The sequence below is a fragment of the Staurois parvus genome, unplaced genomic scaffold (genome assembly GCF_062004578.1).
Source record: "Staurois parvus isolate SC_StPar_1 unplaced genomic scaffold, SC_StPar_1.0 ptg001011l, whole genome shotgun sequence".
Classification (NCBI taxonomy): domain Eukaryota; kingdom Metazoa; phylum Chordata; class Amphibia; order Anura; family Ranidae; genus Staurois; species Staurois parvus.
Genome location: NW_028318807.1, coordinates 1,210,566 through 1,232,186, shown reverse-complemented (window position 1 = coordinate 1,232,186; position 21,621 = coordinate 1,210,566). Strand labels below are relative to the sequence as shown.

General features: G+C 49.1%; 1 protein-coding gene across 1 annotated transcript; it reads right to left on the bottom strand.

The window, feature by feature from the left end:
* Positions 1–14,389: 14,389 nt before the first annotated feature.
* Positions 14,390–16,069, bottom strand: LOC149441239 (uncharacterized). Its single transcript, XM_089657612.1, has 4 exons — positions 16,013–16,069; positions 15,118–15,324; positions 14,813–15,028; positions 14,390–14,702 (listed from the first exon to the last, which is right to left on the bottom strand). The coding sequence occupies exons 1-4, from the start codon at positions 16,067–16,069 to the stop codon at positions 14,550–14,552; spliced, it is 633 nt and encodes a 210-aa protein (XP_089513738.1). The 3' UTR covers positions 14,390–14,549.
* Positions 16,070–21,621: the final 5,552 nt, after the last annotated feature.

The following is a 21,621-nucleotide window of genomic DNA, read 5'->3' as shown; positions in this document are numbered from 1 at the left end:
TTATGAGGGTTCTTCTTTTTCATGAGGTTTTTTTTTATGTTACAGCACATGGGCTTTTTATATCCACTAGTCCATTGTTCTAAGATACCTTCCCACCAGGCTTCCTGATTGGCTAGTTGAGAAATGTGTGTACATAAGCTATTTCTCACCTGCCCGCCAGGTGGCGGTCATGTATCACAGAACAATGTGAGTATTTGAGATGACTCATACCTTGGGTGGAATCTTCAGGTAATTTCAGGAATAAAATATACGGCTCTTTCCAGATATAGCAGTGATCATACCTATGATATTCTAAATAGGGACCATGGAATATAGGTGTATATTCGGTTATTCCTCCTTGAAGTATCATCCTGTTTGTTTCCTGATAAGACATGTAACTAATGCTAGTTTATAATACATCTTACTTCCCATCATCTCAATACTCAAGTTAGTGATATATAGTTCCCATTGCTGAGTATTTAGTGGTGTTTAAAGTCTATGACATCTTATTCATAATCTGTTTTTGTAGTACATTTTTGTAATGATATACAGTGAACTTTTAAACTTAAATGTCCTGAATTTCACCCCTTGGTTTCAGCATCAACATTTCCTCTGTTGTAGGGAAAAAAATCTCTGTTTGCCTAGCCCTTGTATCGGACTCATAGTAAACAATTGTTAATGCTTTTACCCTTGGTGAACAATAGTAGATAGTAATAGTTTCAGAGGTTTGTTGGTTCATCACACTCTACAGGTTTTGGTTAAGCTTCCAAACAGTTGAGTTCCCGTCTCATTATTGTTGAAATGTTTACAAGTCAGAGTCCTATGTGTTTGACTTTCTGTAGATGCATTCTTCTCACTTCCATATACAAATAGTCCTTGTTGACAGTTCAAACATCCCATTGTCTTGGAAAAGTCTTAATTCCCTGTTCTCTTCATTTCTTTAACTAGAATTCTTGAAGGTTTAACCAAGACAAAATTAACTCTTAACATCCGGTTCTGCTGAGCTGTTTGCTATATAACATTATGTCTTGATAAAAGTCATATTCTTGAGACATGATTCAAAAGCCCACAACAGGAAGGCCTGTAATCTGCCAGCAACCTATGACAAAATGGAAAACCGCAGGAGTGTGAGGAGACCTCAAAGTGGAACATGGCAGAGTGGAAGCAATGGGAGGCCGTACAGGGACCCAGGTCACACTGTGGGACCAGCAGCAGCGTGACCAGGCAATACGGGGGCCCATGGCTGATTTGGGGCCTGGCGGCACCTATGGAAGGCCTGTAATCTGCCAGCAACCTATGACAAAATGGAAAACCGCAGGAGTGTGAGGAGACCTCAAAGTGGAACATGGCAGAGTGGAAGCAATGGGAGGCCGTACAGGGACCCAGGTCACACTGTGGGACCAGCAGCAGCGTGACCAGGCAATACGGGGGCCCATGGCTGATTTGGGGCCTGGCGGCACCTATGGGAGGCCTTTAATCTGCCAGCAACCTATGACAAAATGGAAAACCGCAGGAGTGTGAGGAGATCTCAAAGTGGCACATGGTAGAGTGGGAGCAATGGGAGGCCGTACAGGGACCCAGGTCACACTGTGGGACCAGCAGCAGCGTGACCAGGCGGTACAGGGGCCCATGGCCGATTTGGGGCCTGGCGGCACCTATGGAAGGCCTGTAATCTGCCAGCAACCTATGACAAAATGGAAAACCGCAGGAGTGTGAGGAGACCTCAAAGTGGCACATGGCAGAGTGGAAGCAATGGGAGGCCGTACAGGGACCCAGGTCACATTGTGGGACCAGCAGCAGCGTGACCAGGCGGTACGGGGGCCCATGGCCGATTTGGGGCCTGGCGGCACCTATGGGAGGCCTGTAATCTGCCAGCAACCTATGACAAAATGGAAAACCGCAGGAGTGTGAGGAGACCTCAAAGTGGCACATGGCAGAGTGGAAGCAATGGGAGGCTGTACAGGGACCCAGGTCACATTGTGGGACCAGCAGCAGCGTGACCAGGCGGTACGGGGGCCCATGGCCGATTTGGGGCCTGGCGGCACCTATGGGAGGCCTGTAATCTGCCAGCAACCTATGACAAAATGGAAAACCGCAGGAGTGTGAGGAGACCTCAAAGTGGCACATGGCAGAGTGGAAGCAATGGGAGGCCGTACAGGGACCCAGGTCACACTGTGGGACCAGCAGCAGCGTGACCAGGCTGTACGGGGGCCCATGGCCGATTTGGGGCCTGGCGGCACCTATGGAAGGCCTGTAATCTGCCAGCAACCTATGACAAAATGGAAAACCGCAGGAGTGTGAGGAGACCTCAAAGTGGAACATGGCAGAGTGGAAGCAATGGGAGGCCGTACAGGGACCCAGGTCACACTGTGGGACCAGCAGCAGCGTGACCAGGCGGTACGGGGGCCCATGGCCGATTTGGGGCCTGGCGGCACCTATGGGAGGCCTTTAATCTGCCAGCAACCTATGACAAAATGGAAAACCGCAGGAGTGTGAGGAGATCTCAAAGTGGCACATGGTAGAGTGGGAGCAATGGGAGGCCGTACAGGGACCCAGGTCACACTGTGGGACCAGCAGCAGCGTGACCAGGCGGTACAGGGGCCCATGGCCGATTTGGGGCCTGGCGGCACCTATGGAAGGCCTGTAATCTGCCAGCAACCTATGACAAAATGGAAAACCGCAGGAGTGTGAGGAGACCTCAAAGTGGCACATGGCAGAGTGGAAGCAATGGGAGGCCGTACAGGGACCCAGGTCACACTGTGGGACCAGCAGCAGCGTGACCAGGCGGTACGGAGGCCCATGGCCGATTTGGGGCCTGGCGGCACCTATGGAAGGCCTGTAATCTGCCAGCAACCTATGACAAAATGGAAAACCGCAGGAGTGTGAGGAGACCTCAAAGTGGAACATGGCAGAGTGGAAGCAATGGGAGGCCGTACAGGGACCCAGGTCACACTGTGGGACCAGCAGCAGCGTGACCAGGCAATACGGGGGCCCATGGCTGATTTGGGGCCTGGCGGCACCTATGGAAGGCCTGTAATCTGCCAGCAACCTATGACAAAATGGAAAACCGCAGGAGTGTGAGGAGACCTCAAAGTGGAACATGGCAGAGTGGAAGCAATGGGAGGCCGTACAGGGACCCAGGTCACACTGTGGGACCAGCAGCAGCGTGACCAGGCAATACGGGGGCCCATGGCTGATTTGGGGCCTGGCGGCACCTATGGGAGGCCTTTAATCTGCCAGCAACCTATGACAAAATGGAAAACCGCAGGAGTGTGAGGAGATCTCAAAGTGGCACATGGTAGAGTGGGAGCAATGGGAGGCCGTACAGGGACCCAGGTCACACTGTGGGACCAGCAGCAGCGTGACCAGGCGGTACAGGGGCCCATGGCCGATTTGGGGCCTGGCGGCACCTATGGAAGGCCTGTAATCTGCCAGCAACCTATGACAAAATGGAAAACCGCAGGAGTGTGAGGAGATCTCAAAGTGGCACATGGTAGAGTGGGAGCAATGGGAGGCCGTACAGGGACCCAGGTCACACTGTGGGACCAGCAGCAGCGTGACCAGGCGGTACAGGGGCCCATGGCCGATTTGGGGCCTGGCGGCACCTATGGAAGGCCTGTAATCTGCCAGCAACCTATGACAAAATGGAAAACCGCAGGAGTGTGAGGAGACCTCAAAGTGGCACATGGCAGAGTGGAAGCAATGGGAGGCCGTACAGGGACCCAGGTCACACTGTGGGACCAGCAGCAGCGTGGCCAGGCGGTACGGGGGCCCATGGCCGATTTGGGGCCTGGCGGAACCTATGGAAGGCCTGTAATCTGCCAGCAACCTATGACAAAATGGAAAACCGCAGGAGTGTGAGGAGACCTCAAAGTGGCACATGGCAGAGTGGAAGCAATGGGAGGCCGTACAGGGACCCAGGTCACACTGTGGGACCAGCAGCAGCGTGACCAGGCGGTACGGGGGCCCATGGCCGATTTGGGGCCTGGCGGCACCTATGGGAGGCCTTTAATCTGCCAGCAACCTATGACAAAATGGAAAACCGCAGGAGTGTGAGGAGATCTCAAAGTGGCACATGGTAGAGTGGGAGCAATGGGAGGCCGTACAGGGACCCATGACACACTCTGGACCTGGCAGCAGCATGAAGAGGTGGTACAGGGGCCCATGGCAGATTACGGGCCTGGCAGCAGCAATGGGAGGCCCGTAATCTGCCAGCACCCTATGTCAAAAAATTCAACACACCAGCAGTGTGAAGAGACCTGAATGTGGCACATGGCAGAGTGTGGCGATGGAGAGAGCAGCAATGGGAGGCCGTACAGGGACCCATGACAGACTCTGGACTCGGCAGCAGCATGAGGAGGCGGTATAGGGGCCCATGGCAGATTAGGGGCCTGGCAGCAGCTATGGGAGGCCCGTAATCTGCCAGCACCCTATGTCAAAAAATTCAACACACCAGCAGTGTGAAGAGACCTGAATGTGGCACATGGCAGAGTGTGGCGATGGAGACAGCAGCAATGGGAGGCCGTACAGGGACCCATGAGAGACTCTGGACTTGGCAGCAGCATGAGGAGGCGGTATAGGGGCCCATGGCACATTAGGGGCCTGGCAGCAGCTATGGGAGGCCCGTAATCTGCCAGCACCCTATGTCAAAAAATTCAACACAACAGCAGTGTGTGAGGAGACCTGAAAGTGGCACATGGCAGAGTGTGGCGATGGAGACAGCAGCAATGGGAGGCCGTACAGGGACCCATGAGAGACTCTGGACTTGGCAGCAGCATGAGGAGGCGGTATATAGGGGCCCATGGCAGATTAGGGGCCTGGCAGCAGCTATGGGAGGCCCGTAATCTGCCAGCACCCTATGTCAAAAAATTCAACACAACAGCAGTGTGTGAGGAGACCTGAAAGTGGCACATGGCAGAGTGTGGCGATGGAGACAGCAGCAATGGGAGGCCGTACAGGGACCCATGAGAGACTCTGGACGTGGCAGCAGCATGAGGAGGCGGTATAGGGGCCCATGGCAGATTAGGGGCCTGGCAGCAGCTATGGGAGGCCCGTAATCTGCCAGCACCCTATGTCAAAAAATTGAACACACCAGCAGTGTGAAGAGACCTGAATGTGGCACATGGCAGAGTGTGGCGATGGAGACAGCAGCAATGGGAGGCCCGTAATCTGCCAGCACCCTATGACAAAAAATGGAACACACCAGCAGTGTGTGAGGAGACCTGAAAGTGGCACATGTTTGTGGCATGATTCATGGCGGATTTAGTCAGTTGTGTCAGGAACTGGTGGTTTGAAATCCAGACTAATCCACGCCTGATTCATTTTCACAAACGTGAGTCTCTCCACACTTTGGGTGGACAGTCGTGTCCTCCGCGGAGTTACAATACCTCCTGCCGCACTAAACACGCGCTCCGATGCCACGCTACTGGCCGGGCATGACAGCCTTTCAAGGGCAAATTCAGCTAGTTGGGGCCAAAGGTCAAGTTTCGTTGCCCAGTAATCAAGGGGATTGTCTACCTTGGTTGGCAGGGTGCTGTCCAAGTAGGCCCAAGCCTGTTGTTTGAGGTCCTGCTCCAGGTCCACCTGATGCTGCTGCTGCTGCTGCGGCTGGTTAGTAGTTTCCTCACTGCGCTGGTGAAGAAAGCTACTCATCATCGACTGCAGACTGAGGCAGCCGCTGCTGGTGGAGCTGCCACTGCTCCTACCACCCCACCCCTCCCCTGCTGCCATGGCAGTGGAACGCGAGCGCACAGGGCCCACAGTGTCTGAGGATGGACGTTGGCGCACAAAGGCAGAGACCAACTGACTACATAGGTGGTTTTTATAGTACGTAATTTTGGCCTCCCTCTCAGCAGGTGTGAAAAAGGCCACCATTTTCGAACGATAGCGAGGGTCCAACAAGGTGGACAGCCAAAAGTCATCCCTCTGTCTGATGGTTATTATTCGGCTGTCGCTACGCAAGCAACCGAGCATGCTATGGGCCATTTGCGCCAAGGAATGCGAGGGACTCCCTGCCTCCATCTCCACAGCATACTGCCACGGTGCGTCTGGGTCCTCTGTCTCCTCCTCCTCCTCTACCAGATGCTCCTGCTCCTCCACTCCTGTCCGCTGAGTGGAAAAACCACCCATTTCACTCAATAATTCCTGAGCACAAATGTCCTCCTCTACCTCCTCCTCTTCTTCCTGTCCTGGCCCCACAGGGGTCATGTGGCGTTGAGATCTGTGCGCCACGTCTACCGCACCCTGACCAGCCATTGTTAACAGCATTTGTTCAAGGACGTGCAACAGAGGAATGACGTCGTTCATCCCATAGTCCTGCCGACTCACGAATAGCGTGGCCTCCTCAAAGGGCCTGAGCAAGCGGCAGGTGTCACGCATGAGCTGCCAATGGCTGACATCGAAGTTACACAGGGGAGTACCTTTATCCGCTTGTAACATCAGGAAATCGGTGATGGCCTTTCGCTGCTCGTAAAGGCGGTCTAACATGTGTAGGGTTGAATTCCACCTTGTTGCAACGTCGCAGATCAGGCGATGATGTGGAATTCCGTTCTGCCGCTGCAGCTCAATGAGGGTGTGCTTTGCGGTGTAGGAATGGCTGAAATGCATGCAAAGTTTACGTGACATTTTAAGGATGTCTTGCAGTGGGATGGTGGATTTTAGGAACCGCTTGACAACCAGATTGAACACGTGAGCCATGCATGGCGCATGGCACAACCTTCCTTGACGCAGAGCAGACACCATGTTCTTTCCGTTGTCGGTCAACATGGTTCCGATTTTCAGTTTGCGCGGAGACAGCCATCTGTCGATTTCTCTGTTCATTACACTCAGAAGTTCCTCCCCTGTGTGACTACGTTCGCCAAGGCATACCAGGTGCAGCACAGCGTGACACCGTTGTGCCCTGCACATGTGATATGCCGGTCGGGTAATGGGACTTGGCACGGGGGTGGCGGCTGAGGACACGGCGGAAGAAGAGGTGGTAGAGGCGGACATGTTTGCTGGACCAAGGACGTGCAAACGTGGAGGCAAAAGCGTCGTGACCTGTCCAAGTTGCTGGTGCGGCTGTGCCGGCACCACGTTCACCCAGTGGGCCGTAAATGACATGTACTGTCCCTGACCGTAGTTACAGCTCCACACGTCGGCGCTGCCGTGCACTTTGGCAGAGACCGACATGCTCAAAGACTGGCCCACCATCTCTTCTACATGTGAATGCAGGGCTGGCACTGCCTTTTTGGCGAAGAAATGACGACTTGGCACTCTCCACCGCGGCGCGGCACAAGCCATCATTTCTCGGAAAGGTGCTGAGTCCACCAGTTGGAAAGGGAGGGACTGCAGCACCAGCAACTTGGACAGGAGGACGTTCAGCTTCTGCACCGTCGGGTGCGTGCTCGCAAACTGTTGTCTCTTGGAAACGGATTCCAAGAAAGACTGCTGACGGAATCCGAGAAGAGGAGTAGCAGGAGAAGGAGCATCTGAACGAGCGGAAGATGCCAACGAGCGACAACTCCCCTCAGCAGAGGTGTTGGAGCCTTGACTGGCTGATAGAGGGCGATTGACGACGTCGGGTGACGGAGCAAGTAACGGAGCGGGTGATGGAGCTGGGGCAGGCAGAACCGCCGTATCTTTATCACGGTTTTCCCAGGCCACCGAATGGTGACGCTGCATATGCTGACGCAACGCTGTAGTCCCAACATGGGCCCCCTGGCCACGCTTGCATTTCTGGCCACATAGTCGACATACGGCTACGTTTACTTCCTCGGGCGGCTTGACGAAAAATTGCCACACCGCCGAGTAGGAAACTTTGCCCCCGCTACTCCTCACTGGCTGACTGCTACTTCCTCCGTGCGCACCGGCACCACTACTGGCCATGGTGGTAGGCTGCAGTGGAGCTGGTGCTCTACTCCGTGGCCGTTTGGCTCCACTGACACTGATGCGACCCTGCTGCCTCCTGGGCAACCCACCGACTGTTTCGCTCGCTGCCAAGCTGGCACCCTCTTTTCCTGATGATGCGGAAGAAATTGCCTGATGACGACGAGGCAGCCAAGTGCGATCAACCTCCTCATCATCAAGTAGGGTCTCCGCCTCACTACTAGCCCCCTCGGCTGCGTCTGGGTCAGGAGACAGACCTGTCTCTAGACCGGCTACCGAGCCACTCTCCTCGCCAGTACTTGTTCGCCTGGCTGCTGAAAAGGCCGATGTCTCCCCCCGTTCCTGACCGCCCTCTGTTAGCTCTTCCTCACTGTACAGTGGGGCTGAGCCCACAGCATGCGATACTTCACTTGGTGAGGGAACAGCAAAGGACAGGGGCAGGTAGAGGACACGTGATTTCAGTGGGCTTGCTCCCGGGCCATGCCAACTAACGGTTGTGTCTGACGTACCCACCGACCGTTGGCTGTAGGTGTCAGAGGTGACCTGGGAAGAGGAAGACGACCGAGCCAACCAATCGATGACGGCAGGGTTGTCGGTGGAGACACGACCGCTGGATGACACCGGGAGCACTGGCCTCTGGCTGCGAATAGTGCTGCCTCGACCCCTTCCTCTGCTGCCACGTCTGCTTGCTCCTAAAACATTGCCTCCTCTGCCACTCCTCTGCGTGTTGTCTGACATACTCTTTAATTCAACGATTCTGTGTCCCTGAGTAACAATTCTGTGTCTGTCCCTGAGTAACAATTCTGTGGCCCTAAGTAACGGTTCTGTGGCCCTCAGTAACAATTCTGTGTCCCTGAGTAACAATTCTGTGTCTGTCCGAGTAACAATTCTGTGGCCTTAAGTAACAGTTCTGTGGCCCTCAGTAACAATTCTGTGTCCCTGAGTAACAATTCTGTGTCTGTCCGAGTAACAATTCTGTGGCCCTAACTAACAGTTCTGTGGCCCTCAGTAACAATTCTGTGTCCCTGAGTAACAATTCTGTGGCCCTAAGTAACGGTTCTGTGGCCCTCAGTAACAATTCTGTGTACCTGATTAACGTTTCTGTGGCCCTAAGTAACGGTTCTGTGGCCCTCAGTAACAATTCTGTGTCCCTCAGTAACAATTCTGTGTCTGTCCCTGAGTAACAATTCTGTGGCCCTAAGTAACGGTTCTGTGGCCCTCAGTAACAATTCTGTGTCCCTGATTAACGTTTATGTGGCCCTAAGTAACGGTTCTGTGGCCCTCAGTAACAATTCTGTGTCCCTGAGTAACAATTCTGTGTCTGTCCGAGTAACAATTCTGTGGCCCTAAGTAACAGTTCTGTGGCCCTTAGTAACAATTCTGTGTCTGTCCCTGAGTAACAATTCTGTGGCCCTGATTAACGTTTCTGTGGCCCTAAGTAACGGTTCTGTGGCCCTCAGTAACAATTCTGTGTCCCTGAGTAACGTTTCTGTGGCCCTAAGTAACGGTTCTTTGGCCCTCAGTAACAATTCTGTGTCCCTGAGTAACAATTCTGTGTCTGTCCGAGTAACAATTCTGTGGCCCTAAGTAACAGTTCTGTGGCCCTCAGTAACAATTCTGTGTCCCTGAGTAACAATTCTGTGGCCCTAAGTAACGGTTCTGTGGCCCTCAGTAACAATTCTGTGTCCCTGATTAACGTTTATGTGGCCCTAAGTAACGGTTCTGTGGCCCTCAGTAACAATTCTGTGTCCCTGATTAACGTTTATGTGGCCCTAAGTAACGGTTCTGTGGCCCTCAGTAACAATTCTGTGTCCCTCAGTAACAATTCTGTGTCCCTCAGTAACAATTCTGTGTCTGTCCCTGAGTAACAATTCTGTGTCCCTGAGTAACAATTCTGTGGCCCTAAGTAACGGTTGTGGCCCTCAGTAACAATTCTGTGTCCCTCAGCAACAATTCTGTGTCTGTCCCTGAGTAACAATTCTGTTGCCCTAAGTAACGGTTCTGTGGCCCTCAGTAACAATTCTGTGTCCCTGAGTAACAATTCTGTGTCTGTCCGAGTAACAATTCTGTGGCCCTAAGTAACAGTTCTGTGGCCCTCAGTAACAATTCTGTGTCCCTGAGTAACAATTCTGTGGCCCTAAGTAACGGTTCTGTGGCCCTCAGTAACAATTCTGTGTCCCTCAAGAAACAATTCTGTGTCTGTCCCTGAGTAACAATTCTGTGGCCCTAAGTAACGGTTCTGTGTCCCTCAGTAACAATTCTGTGTCCCTGATTAACGTTTCTGTGGCCCTAAGTAACGGTTCTGTGTCCCTCAGTAACAATTCTGTGTCCCTGATTAATGTTTATGTGGCCCTAAGTAACGGTTCTGTGGCCCTCAGTAACAATTCTGTGTCCCTGATTAACGTTTATGTGGCCCTAAGTAACGGTTTTGTGGCCCTCAGTAACAATTCTGTGTCCCTCAGTAACAATTCTGTGTCTGTCCGAGTAACAATTCTGTGGCCCTAAGTAACGGTTCTGTGGCCCTCAGTAACAATTCTGTGTCCCTGAGTAACGTTTCTGTGGCCCTAAGTAACGGTTCTGTGGCCCTCAGTAACAATTCTGTGTCCATGAGTAACAATTCTGTGTCTGTCCCTGAGTAACAATTCTGTGGCCCTAAGTAACGGTTCTGTGGCCCTCAGTAACAATTCTGTGTCCCTGAGTAACGTTTCTGTGGCCCTAAGTAACAGTTCTGTGTCCCTCAGTAACAATTCTGTGTCTGTCCCTGAGTAACAATTCTGTGGCCCTAACATTTCTGTGGCCCTAAGTAACAATTCTCTGGCACTCAGTAACAATTCTGTCTGTCCCTGAGTAACAATTCTGTGGCCCTAATAACGTTTCTGTGGCCCTAAGTAACAGTTCTGTGGCCCTCAGTAACAATTCTGTGTCTGTCCCTGAGTAACAATTCTGTGGCCCTAACTAACGTTTCTGTGGCCCTAAGTAACAATTCTCTGGCACTCAGTAACAATTCTGTCTGTCCCTGAGTAACGTTTCTGTGGCCCTAAGTAACAGTTCTGTGGCCCTCAGTAACAATTCTGTGTCTGTCCCTGAGTAACAATTCTCTGGCCCTAACTAACGTTTCTGTGGCCCTAAGTAACAATTCTGTGGCCCTCAGTAACAATTCTGTCTGTCCCTGAGTAACAATTCTGTGGCCCTAACTAGCGTTTCTTTGTCCCTAAGTAACGATTCTGTGGCCCTCATTTACAATTCTGTGTCCCTGAGTAATGCTTCTCTGTCCCTAAGTAACGTTTCTCTGTCCCCAAGTAACGTTTCTGTGGCCCTAACTCTGTCCCTAATACAGAGCGGTCTGCCTCTCTTGAATGACTGGAGGCAAATGAAGAATTCCAAAATGGCCGCTATTTATAGTCGACCATTACACAGTGCTGGCTGGCTGGCTGCTGATTGGCTGATGCGATCACATGTCATTAAGGAATGCATTATGGGTCAGCGCGCCTTGTCTGCGCGCCTTCCCAGACATCCCCGCTCCGTCGCCGCACATGTCCGCCGCCATTTTAGGAAAAATTTCGATTCGCGCGTCCGAAGTAGGCTATTTTTCGGATTCGAAAATCAAATTCGAATTTTCCGATATTCGACTCGAATTCCACTTCGCCTACTTCGATTCGCTCATCTCTAGTCAGGATGGTACAGATATCCCCCAAATGTCAGGACAGTACAGATCCCCCAAATGTCAGGACAGTACAGATCCCCCAAATGTCAGGACGGTACAGATATCCCCCAAATGACCCTTTTGAAAAGTAGACATTCCAAGGTAATTAGTAAGAAGTATGAGGAGTTTTTGAAGCTGTAATGTTTTCTCACAATTCTTTGGATCCTGAAGAAAGTAAATAAAATATTTTTTTCACAAAGTTGTCATATTAACAAGTGATTTCTCACACCTGGCACAGGCATACTTGTAACTACACCCCAAAACACATTCTGCTACTCCTCCTGAGTATGGCGATACCACATGTGTGAGACAGCTCAGCCGTATAGAGAGGCCCAACACAGTTGGAGGAGGATAAGGGTCCAAAGTTGGAGGATGTTATCACATTATTGTCACCATGTAAAAGTCTGTGCTCCAATCACATCATCCGATATAAAATGTCCAGCTGGGAGGAAGGGGGGGGAACAAAAGAGAATCCATATTATGTGTATATATAGCAGTGCGGGGAGGGGGAGAGCAGAAGTCAGGACTATGGAATGTACAACAGAGTATATAGTGCAGGGGTCAGGAGTATGTAACGTACAACATAGAGGATATAGTGCAGGGGTCAGGAGTATGTAATGTACAACAGAGTATATAGTGCAGGGGTCAGGAGTATGTAATGTACAACATAGAGTATATAGTGCAGGGGTCAGGAGTATGTAATGTACAACATAGAGTATATAGTGCAGGGGTCAGGAGTATGTAATGTACAAAATAGAGTATATAGTGCAGGGGTCAGGAGTATGTAATGTACAACATAGAGTATATAGTGCAGTGGTCAGGAGTATGTAATGTACAGCATAGAGTATATAGTGCAGGGGTCAGGAGTATGTAATGTACAACAGAGTATATAGTGCAGGGGTCGAGAGTATGTAATGTACAACATAGAGTATACAGTGCAGGGGTCAGGAGTATGTAATGTACAACATAGAGTATATAGTGCAGGGGTCAGGAGTATGTAATGTACAACATAGAGTATATAGTGCAGGGGTCAGGAGTATGTAATGTACAACATAGAGTATATAGTGCAGGGGTCAGGAGTATGTAATGTACAACATAGAGTATACAGTGCAGGGGCCAGGAGTATGTAATGTACAACATAGAGTATATAGTGCAGGGGTCAGGAGTATGTAATGTACAACATAGAGTATATAGTGCAGGGGTCAGGAGTATGTAATGTACAACATAGAGTATATAGTGCAGGGGTCAGGAGTATGTAATGTACAACATAGAGTATATAGTGCAGGGGTCAGGAGTATGTAATGTACAACATAGAGTATATAGTGCAGGGGTCAGGAGTATGTAATGTACAACATAGAGTATATAGTGCAGGGGTCAGGAGTATGTAATGTACAACATAGAGTATACAGTGCAGGGGCCAGGAGTATGTAATGTACAACATAGAGTATACAGTGCAGGGGTCAGGAGTATGTAATGTACAACATAGAGTATATAGTGCAGGGGTCAGGAGTATGTAATGTACAACATACAGTATATAGTGCAGGGGTCAGGAGGATGTAATGTACAACATAGAGTATATAGTGCAGGGGTCAGGAGTATGTAATGTACAACATAGAGTATATAGTGCAGGGGTCAGGAGTATGTAATGTACAACAGAGTATATAGTGCAGGGGTCAGGAAGATGTAATGTACAGCATATAGTATATAGTGCAGGGGTCAGGAGTATGTAATGTACAACATAGCGTATATAGTGCAGGGGTCAGGAGTATGTAATGTACAACATAGAGTATATAGTGCAGGGGTCAGGAGGATGTAATGTACAACATAGAGTATATAGTGCAGGGGTCAGGAGTATGGAATGTACAACAGAGTATATAGTGCAGGGGTCAGGAGTATAAAATGTACAACAGAGTATATAGTGCAGGGGTCAGGAAGATGTAATGTACAGCATATAGTATATAGTGCAGGGGTCAGGAGTATGTAATGTACAACATAGAGTATATAGTGCAGGGGTCAGGAGTATGTAATGTACAACATAGAGTATATAGTGCAGGGGTCAGGAGTATGTAATATACAACAGAGTATATAGTGCAGAGGTCAGGAGTATGTAATGTACAACATAGAGTATATAGTGCAGGGGTCAGTAGTATGTAATGTACAACACAGAGTATTTAGTGCAGGGGTCAGGAGTATGTAATGTACAACAGAGTATATAGTGCAGGGGTCAGGAGTATGTAATGTACAACGTAGAGTATATAGTGCAGGGGTCAGGAGTATGTAATGTACAAAATAGAGTATATAGTGCAGGGTTCAGGAGTATGTAATGTACAACGTAGAGTATATAGTGCAGGGGTCAGGAGTATGTAATGTACAAAATAGAGTATATAGTGCAGGGGTCCGAAGTATGGAATGTACAACATAGAGTATATAGTGCAGGGGTCAGGAGTTTATAATGTACATCCTAGAGTATATAGTGCAGGGGTCAGGAGTATGTAATGTACATCCTAGAGTATATAGTGCAGGGGACAGGAGTATGTAATGCACAACATAGAGTATATAGTGCAGGGGTCAGGAGTATGTAAGGTACAATATATATACAATATCTCCTGAGACTGCACTCAGTGACTTGGGTCTGAGACACTACAGACATATCCCTCCACCCGGCACAGCCAGCAGATAACAGAGAAGGTCCCCTGGAAGAGTCAGGCACAAGGCAGGAGACCCCAGTCACATGTCCTGGGTGCCTACATTATGCAATGCTTATAGGAAAAATCAACATTTTGCTGCCAGCTGAACCCCAGAACCTCCATAAATCCAGTCTAGATACATAAATTGTGTCTGCAGCACAGAGAAGGAAGATTATCCGAGAGAAATCCAGGAATACAGGACGGGGAACACAGCTCAGGAAAGTGACCAGGGGATTACAGGCTGATATCACCCAGTCCCCGCCCTACTCTGGACCAATCAGTGAGCAGTATGGGTGGAGGAATGGATTTAGTGTTCATGACCCACCTGTGCTGATCTCTGTAGGAGTGTCCTCCTCTATAAATGTCCCCGTTATTCCATCCTCCTCCATAGACTGCTGATCATCCCTCACATACGCCTCTTCTTCTTCTGATTTCACCTCAAATTCTATATCGATTGGATCTCCACTCTAAATCAAGGAAATGAGAGAAAATGTCATCTGTAAGATGTAAGGTCAAATAAAAGAACTCCACACATTGTCTCCATGAGTCCATGTTCTAGATGCTCCATCCCACCAACCTTGTAATAGTGAGGGATGGTGTGATCTTCCTGTGTGGAATCCCGGGAATACAGAGGACGGGGACATCTCTCTGGTGGGTTCCTATAGCTGGATGACTCCACCATGGTGTCCTGGTACAGATCTTTGTGTCCTTCTTGAATCTCTGACTCCTCCATTCCCCCATCCTCATTTATCTCTTCTTTGACCTCAACTTTAGGATCTCTCAGGTTTCCACTCTGAATATATAATAAAAATGACATCAATGGTAACAATGCAGATAATGTACAGATCCTAATGATACTATCAGTGATTGTTCCTCATCTACCTGATGATGGTGAGGGATGGTGTGACCTTCCTGTGTGGAATCCCGGGAATACAGAGGACGGGGACATCTCTCTGGTGGGTTCCTGGTATTAGGTGGCTCCATCATATCCTTGTGTCCTTCTGAAAACTCCTCCATCACTCCATACTCCTCATCCTCCTCTTTATACTCTTCTTTAACATCAATATTATCATCCCCGAGGATTCCACTCTGAAAGATATAATAAAACATTCATTGTAACAAACATGCTGTGTATAAATCACAACTACCAATAATTGTCATCATCTACCTGATGATGGTGAGGGATGGTGTGACCTTCCTGTGTGGAATCCCGGGAATACAGAGGACGGGGACATCTCTCTGGTGGGTTCCCATGACTGGATCCATCTGTAGGAAACACACACACTGACTGAATCCATTGTTTCTATGTGTTTATCAGATGATGGGGGATCTAGGTGGATCCTCCGTACTGCTCTCTCCTTTACAATAAAGTCTCCTCTTACCCGGTGATGTGAGGGGCGGCTGATTGTCCATCATGACGTCCTTGTAGAGATCCTTGTGTCCTTCTAAATACTCCCACTCCTCCATGGAGAAATAGACAGTGACACCCTGACACCTTATAGGAACCTGACACACACAATGATACAGTCACCATCCAGACACATCCCTTGTCTGTTACTGGAGAATGTCCCAGAATTCCCGGCACCGCTCACCTCTCCTGTCAGCAGCTCAGTGATCTCTCTGGTGACTTCTAGAATCTTCTTCTTCTTTCTCTCTTCTATCAGGGAGGGAGGTGGAGGCAATGTGATGTCATATGATCTCCAGACTTCACAGGAGGAAAACTCTACATCTGAACACAAATAGTCACATCAAATGATATTCCCAGAATCCTCCTCACCTCTCCATTAAGGTCTCCATTTATTATAGCCCCACTTGACTCTGGATGGAGGGACATTGGGGGGAGGAGCTGTGAGGTCAGTGTGATGTCATAGGATTCTCTGACTCTGGATGGAGGGACATTGGGAGAGGAGCTGTGAGGTCAGTGTGATGTCATAGGATTCTCTGACTCTGGATGGAGGGACATTGGGAGAGGAGCTGTGAGGTCAGTGTGATGTCATAGGATTCTCTGATTCTGGATGGAGGGACATTGGGGGGAGGAGCTGCGAGGTCAGTGTGATGTCATAGGATTCTCCATCCCCTGCCACTTATAAAAGTGGTATAATCCATTAGTATAGACTGATGAGGTCAGAAGGGGACACCTCTCCACAATGAGGAGAATGTTCCGGCCCCGGATGTGGGGGAATGTTCTGCCCCTGAAGGGGTTAATCTGGGTTCCCACACTATATATGTGTGTATCATCATCTGCTGGAGATAAAAGACGTCACAGTGACTATGGAGGAAGAGGACGGACATGACTATGGAGGAAGAGGACAGACATGACTATGGATGAAGAGGACGGACATGACTATGGAGGAAGAGGACGGACATGACTATGGAGGAAGAGGACAGACATGACTATGGATGAAGAGGACGGACATGACTATGGAGGAAGAGGACGGACATGACTATGGAGGAAGAGGACGGACATGACTATGGAGGAAGAGGACAGACATGACTATGGAGGAAGAGAACGGACATGACTATGGAGGAACTAGGATGGACATGAGTATGGAGGAAGAGGACAAAAGTGACTATGGAGGAAGAGGATGGACGTGACTATGGAGGAAGACGACGGACGTGACTATGGAGGAAGAGGACAGACATGACTATGGAGGAAGAGAACGGACATGACTATGGAGGAAGAAAACAGACATGACTATGGAGGAACTAGGATGGACATGAGTATGGAGGAAGAGGACAAAAGTGACTATGGAGGAAGAGGATGGACGTGACTATGGAGGAAGAGGACGGACGTGACTATGGAGGAAGAGGACGGATGTGACTATGGAGGAAGAGGACGGACATGATGGGGTTAATGGGTGTAAATAGGAAATAACATCTCATTACCTCCTCTGCTGCCACTTCCAGCAACGTCTCCTCTCTGCTTCCTCCCAAATCAGCTCTCACCCGGAACTTCTTGTCTGACCTGACATCACTTCCTGTCTATGTCTGACATCACTTCTTGTCTGTCCCTTACACCACTTCCTGTGTTCCATAGAGACTTCCTGTCTGGGTAGAAGTGAGATCCCCACCTTGTGGAGCTCAGAGGAACTGCAGCCCCGAGAAGCGTCTGGTAGTGTGGCCCCGGCCTTGTGCTGGGTGTGTATGGACTGTAGATCCTTGTGTAGGGGAGGAAATGACTCCTATCTGTGACTGCTGTAACCTGCTGACTGGCATCTCCTGTGAATTCTGACACTTGCACTGGATACACACAAGGCAGTCAGGGATTTCAGCCCCTCCCTTCTCCTCTCAGACCTTAATACAGAGAGAGCCAATCAGAAGAGATATTAAAGGAGCCAATGACAGGGACTTTCTCAAGCAGGAGGTGCAGCTGCAAAGCATTGTGGAATATCCAGTCCTAAATAGAAATGGCCTAATAGGCTGATATGAGGGATGGAACTACAGAGACCAGCATGCTTAGTGAGAGCAGAGTGAAGGACTCCATCTTGTTTTTCCTGAGGGGAGGCAGTCTGCATGTGGCAGGAGACAGTCTGGACCTGGCAGAGAAGTGCTCAGGGTCAGTTCACTCCATGTTTAGGTATCCGCATCAGTCAGGGAACATCCAACCTGAGAGATGTGGCCTACAGTACAGTGCCTACACCGACAGTGTGAAGGGCTCATCGTGAGGTGACCACAGGAGCCGGTCATTTCCAGGACCATGGTTTGGGCCTTAGTCCCAGGATCTGGTGAGAGGGATTTTGCCCCCTGGCAGATGACAGGAACACGGCACACAGAGACATGACACTTCTCCCATACTCACCAGGCACTGGGTTGTGTAGATGGCTCTGCTATACAGACACAGTGTTTGCTTTGCTATACAAATCCTGCCACGGGATTACAATGATACTTTACCATAGGAGTGTAAGTGCACCAATGAAAGTGTCTCGCTGAAGACCCCAACATTCATCCTGTTACCAAGAGACTGAAGTTACTGGTGCCATACGGGCACGCGCATGCGTATTCAGGCCTCTATATTGCATGGTGTGGGAGGGAATAGCTCTACCTTGGAAAGTAGCTTTTAAGCATCAGTTGGGTACAGTGTTTGCCTATTGGGCTTGTGGTGTCGGCGGTTAGAAGGGAGAAGTCTGACACAACAGAGTCATTCTTCTGCTCTCCTCCAGGCACACCTAGGATCGGCACAGGGGGTGATGCCAGTTAGAGGGGTGGGACATTAGTGAACATGGGGAGTCATCAGAGGTCCATCAGCTTCATCAGAGGATAGCCAGACATCAGAAGTCCATCAGCCTCGTTGGAGACATCAGAGGTCCATTAGCTTCATCAGAGGACAGAGGAGAAATCAAAGGTCAATCAGCTTCATCAGAGGACAGGGGAGATATCAGAGGTCCATCAGCTTCATCGTAGGACAAGGGAGACATCAGAGTTCCATCAGCTTTATTGGAGGACAGGGGAGTCATCAGAGGTCCATCAACTTCATCAGAGGACAAGGTAGACATCAGAGGTCCATCAGCTTCATCGTAGAACAAGGAAGACATCAGAGGTCCATCAGCTTTATTGGATGACAGAGGAGTCATCTGAGGTTGTCATGGATCCCACCCACATGCACACGGCCACAGCGACTAGCTAACCGAGGCGTGCACGTCTGGCCATGACTTGGTGTAAAGAGGGAATGAGGGGGACTTATTTTGTCACAGCCCGCACTACCTCTCCTCTCATATTAGGACCCATGCAGTTTATGTTGTCTATATGGAGGAGGTGTAGGGTTAGATTCATCCTAGGCTCTAAGTGTTCCCCCTTGACCAACATCATTTTTAATCCAAGTCTCCCAGATAGTCTGGCCATTGGTCGAGTCCCTCCTTGGGCTGAGGCTTATCTATTCCAATTGCAACATTTGGTCAATCCCGTAATTCACAACCTTAAATCCTTCCCTGACATTCAAAAAGCTGCTCGCATTCCACCCCATCAGTATTTTGTTTATCTACAGATACAACACATTTTTACCTCCAAAGTCTCTTCTCTGACTCTTGAACAACCTACCCCTTTAGATCATATCTGCATCCAAGGCCCACACCACCGGGACATCATTTCCGCTACGTATACATTGCTTGTAGATGTCGCCCTTTTTCTATTGGTTCTCCCCTTTATATGTGTAAATGGTCCCGTTTCCTTCAATGTGATATTGGGTTGGATCAATGGAGTAGGATTTGGGAGGCCTCTTCTAAATCTTCTGTGTGTGTAATGTATACAGAAAATCCTTCTAAGACCCCAATGTTTTGGTATCGGACCCCTGAGGTTCTCCATGATTGTAACCTGAATGTTTCTTCTGTTTGCTGGTGTTGTGGGACGGAAACTGACACTCTTTTCCACATTTTTTGGGATTGGCGGTCCATTGCGCCCTTTTGGAGGAGGTCCTTACCCCATTGTGGTTACTTCTGTGGGCTCCTGTCCCTTTTGAGCCCATTTACTTCCTGTTGGGTCTACCTTTTTGGGTCTCTAAATGTGCGAGGAAACTTTCCACCTACATGAGGGCAGCCAGGAGAACCATTCCCATGCATTGGCTGTCTTCTATGTCCCCCATGTTACCGGCACTGATGAAGGTCAGAGCAGAAATGAGAAAGTTGGAGTACCTACCTGCATTACACCCTGCTACTGTCCCTGTGCTGGAGGCAGTTCAGGACCCACGGGACACCTATGACACCGATCTGTCTGCTCCGATCGTTTGTGATTGATGGCCATGTCACTGTTTTGTATTGACATTGTATGTTCTTATGTACCTCTCATCGATGAGCTGCTTTATCAGCCTTCTCTCCCTCTCTGCTTTTATTTTACATTTACCTTTGTGCCTGCTTGTTGTAATGTGTGACATAGAGAGGGAAATGGGTGCTAATAGGCTGCAGGAGATCTGCTGAGACATAGAGAGGGAAATGGGTGCTAATAGGCTGCAGGAGATCTGCTGAGACATAGAAAGGGAAATGGGTGCTAATAGGCTGCAGGAGATCCGCTGAGACATAGAAAGGTAAATGGGTGCTAATAGGCTGCAGGAGATCTGCCGAGACATAGAAAGGGAAATGGGAGCTAATAGGCTGCAGGAGATCTGCCGAGACATAGGAAGGGAAATGGGAGCTAATACCCTGCAGGAGATCTGCTGAGACATGAAATGTGTATGAAATGGATGGATGTGCAGACACTCCCAGAAGATGATGTCATTATGAGTGGATTGATATATATTTTTGCATTGTCCCCCCCAGAAGGATCAGGTTTGGCGGGATCGCTCTCATTAGCTATACATTTGTATTTTGTGTTCTGTGTTTGTAAGACTTTTCTATATGTAATAAGAGATGTTTGTTGAACAGTTGGTTACATAAGAGTTACATTTATTTCTTCTTCCTTTATTCAGTAATGTTTCATCTCCCGTAGTATCCCTGTAAGGTACATATTATACAGGAAGGGGGATTATGGGATGGATCTCGGGGCTGCAGTTCCTCTGAACTCCACAAGGTGGGGATCTCACCTATACTCACACAGGAAGTCTCTATGGAATGCAGACAGGAAGTGATGTCAGGTACAGACAGGAAGTGATGTCAGGTACAGACAGGAAGTGATGTCGGGTACAGACAGGAAGTTCCAGATGAGAGGTGAGGCGGGAAGAAGTATAGAGGAGACGTTGGTTGAAGTTGCAGCAGAGGAGGTAATAAGATGTTATTTCCTATTTACAACAAATGTATATAAATCTGAGGCTCTTTTAGGAATGTTTGTGGCTTTAAAAAAATGAAAGGGGCTTTATAGCAACTTATATGTGTAACATTGTTCTGTTTATCTCCCCCTCCCCCGCCTGTCTCCAGCACCGCACCCGGGGACTAGCAGGGAGGGGAGAGACCTTGCAGTGTAATGAGAACCGATTGGCTGCTCCTCAGGAAAGGGGAGTGTCCTGCTTATCCTTTCTCCCTTTCACTCCCAGAGCCTTTTTTGCACATTTAAAAATTATTTTATCCTGAAGATGACAGAAAACCCCCAAAATATCGATTTTCTGAAAGTAGAGACTTTAGAGAATAAAATAGTGTCAGTTCTAATTTTTTATGTCACAAAATATTATTACAAAGTCTAGGAAATGCCAAATTTAATTAAAAAATACACTTAAGCTGATTTCAGGGCACAAAAAGCAATAAATGACCCATTTATGTGTAAAAATATAAAAGCCGAGGTTGCAGCGAGTAAATAGATATCCAACATGTCAAACCTTAAGTTGTGTGTGCTGAAATGGTGACAACCTTTAGTCCCCGGTATTATCTATAGGGGACACATTTATAGCCCCTTCTAGGTCATCAGTATAGAGTACGGAGGAGGTCTGCTCCTAGAATTATCCTCTCATTCTGGTGTGACCGGCGATAT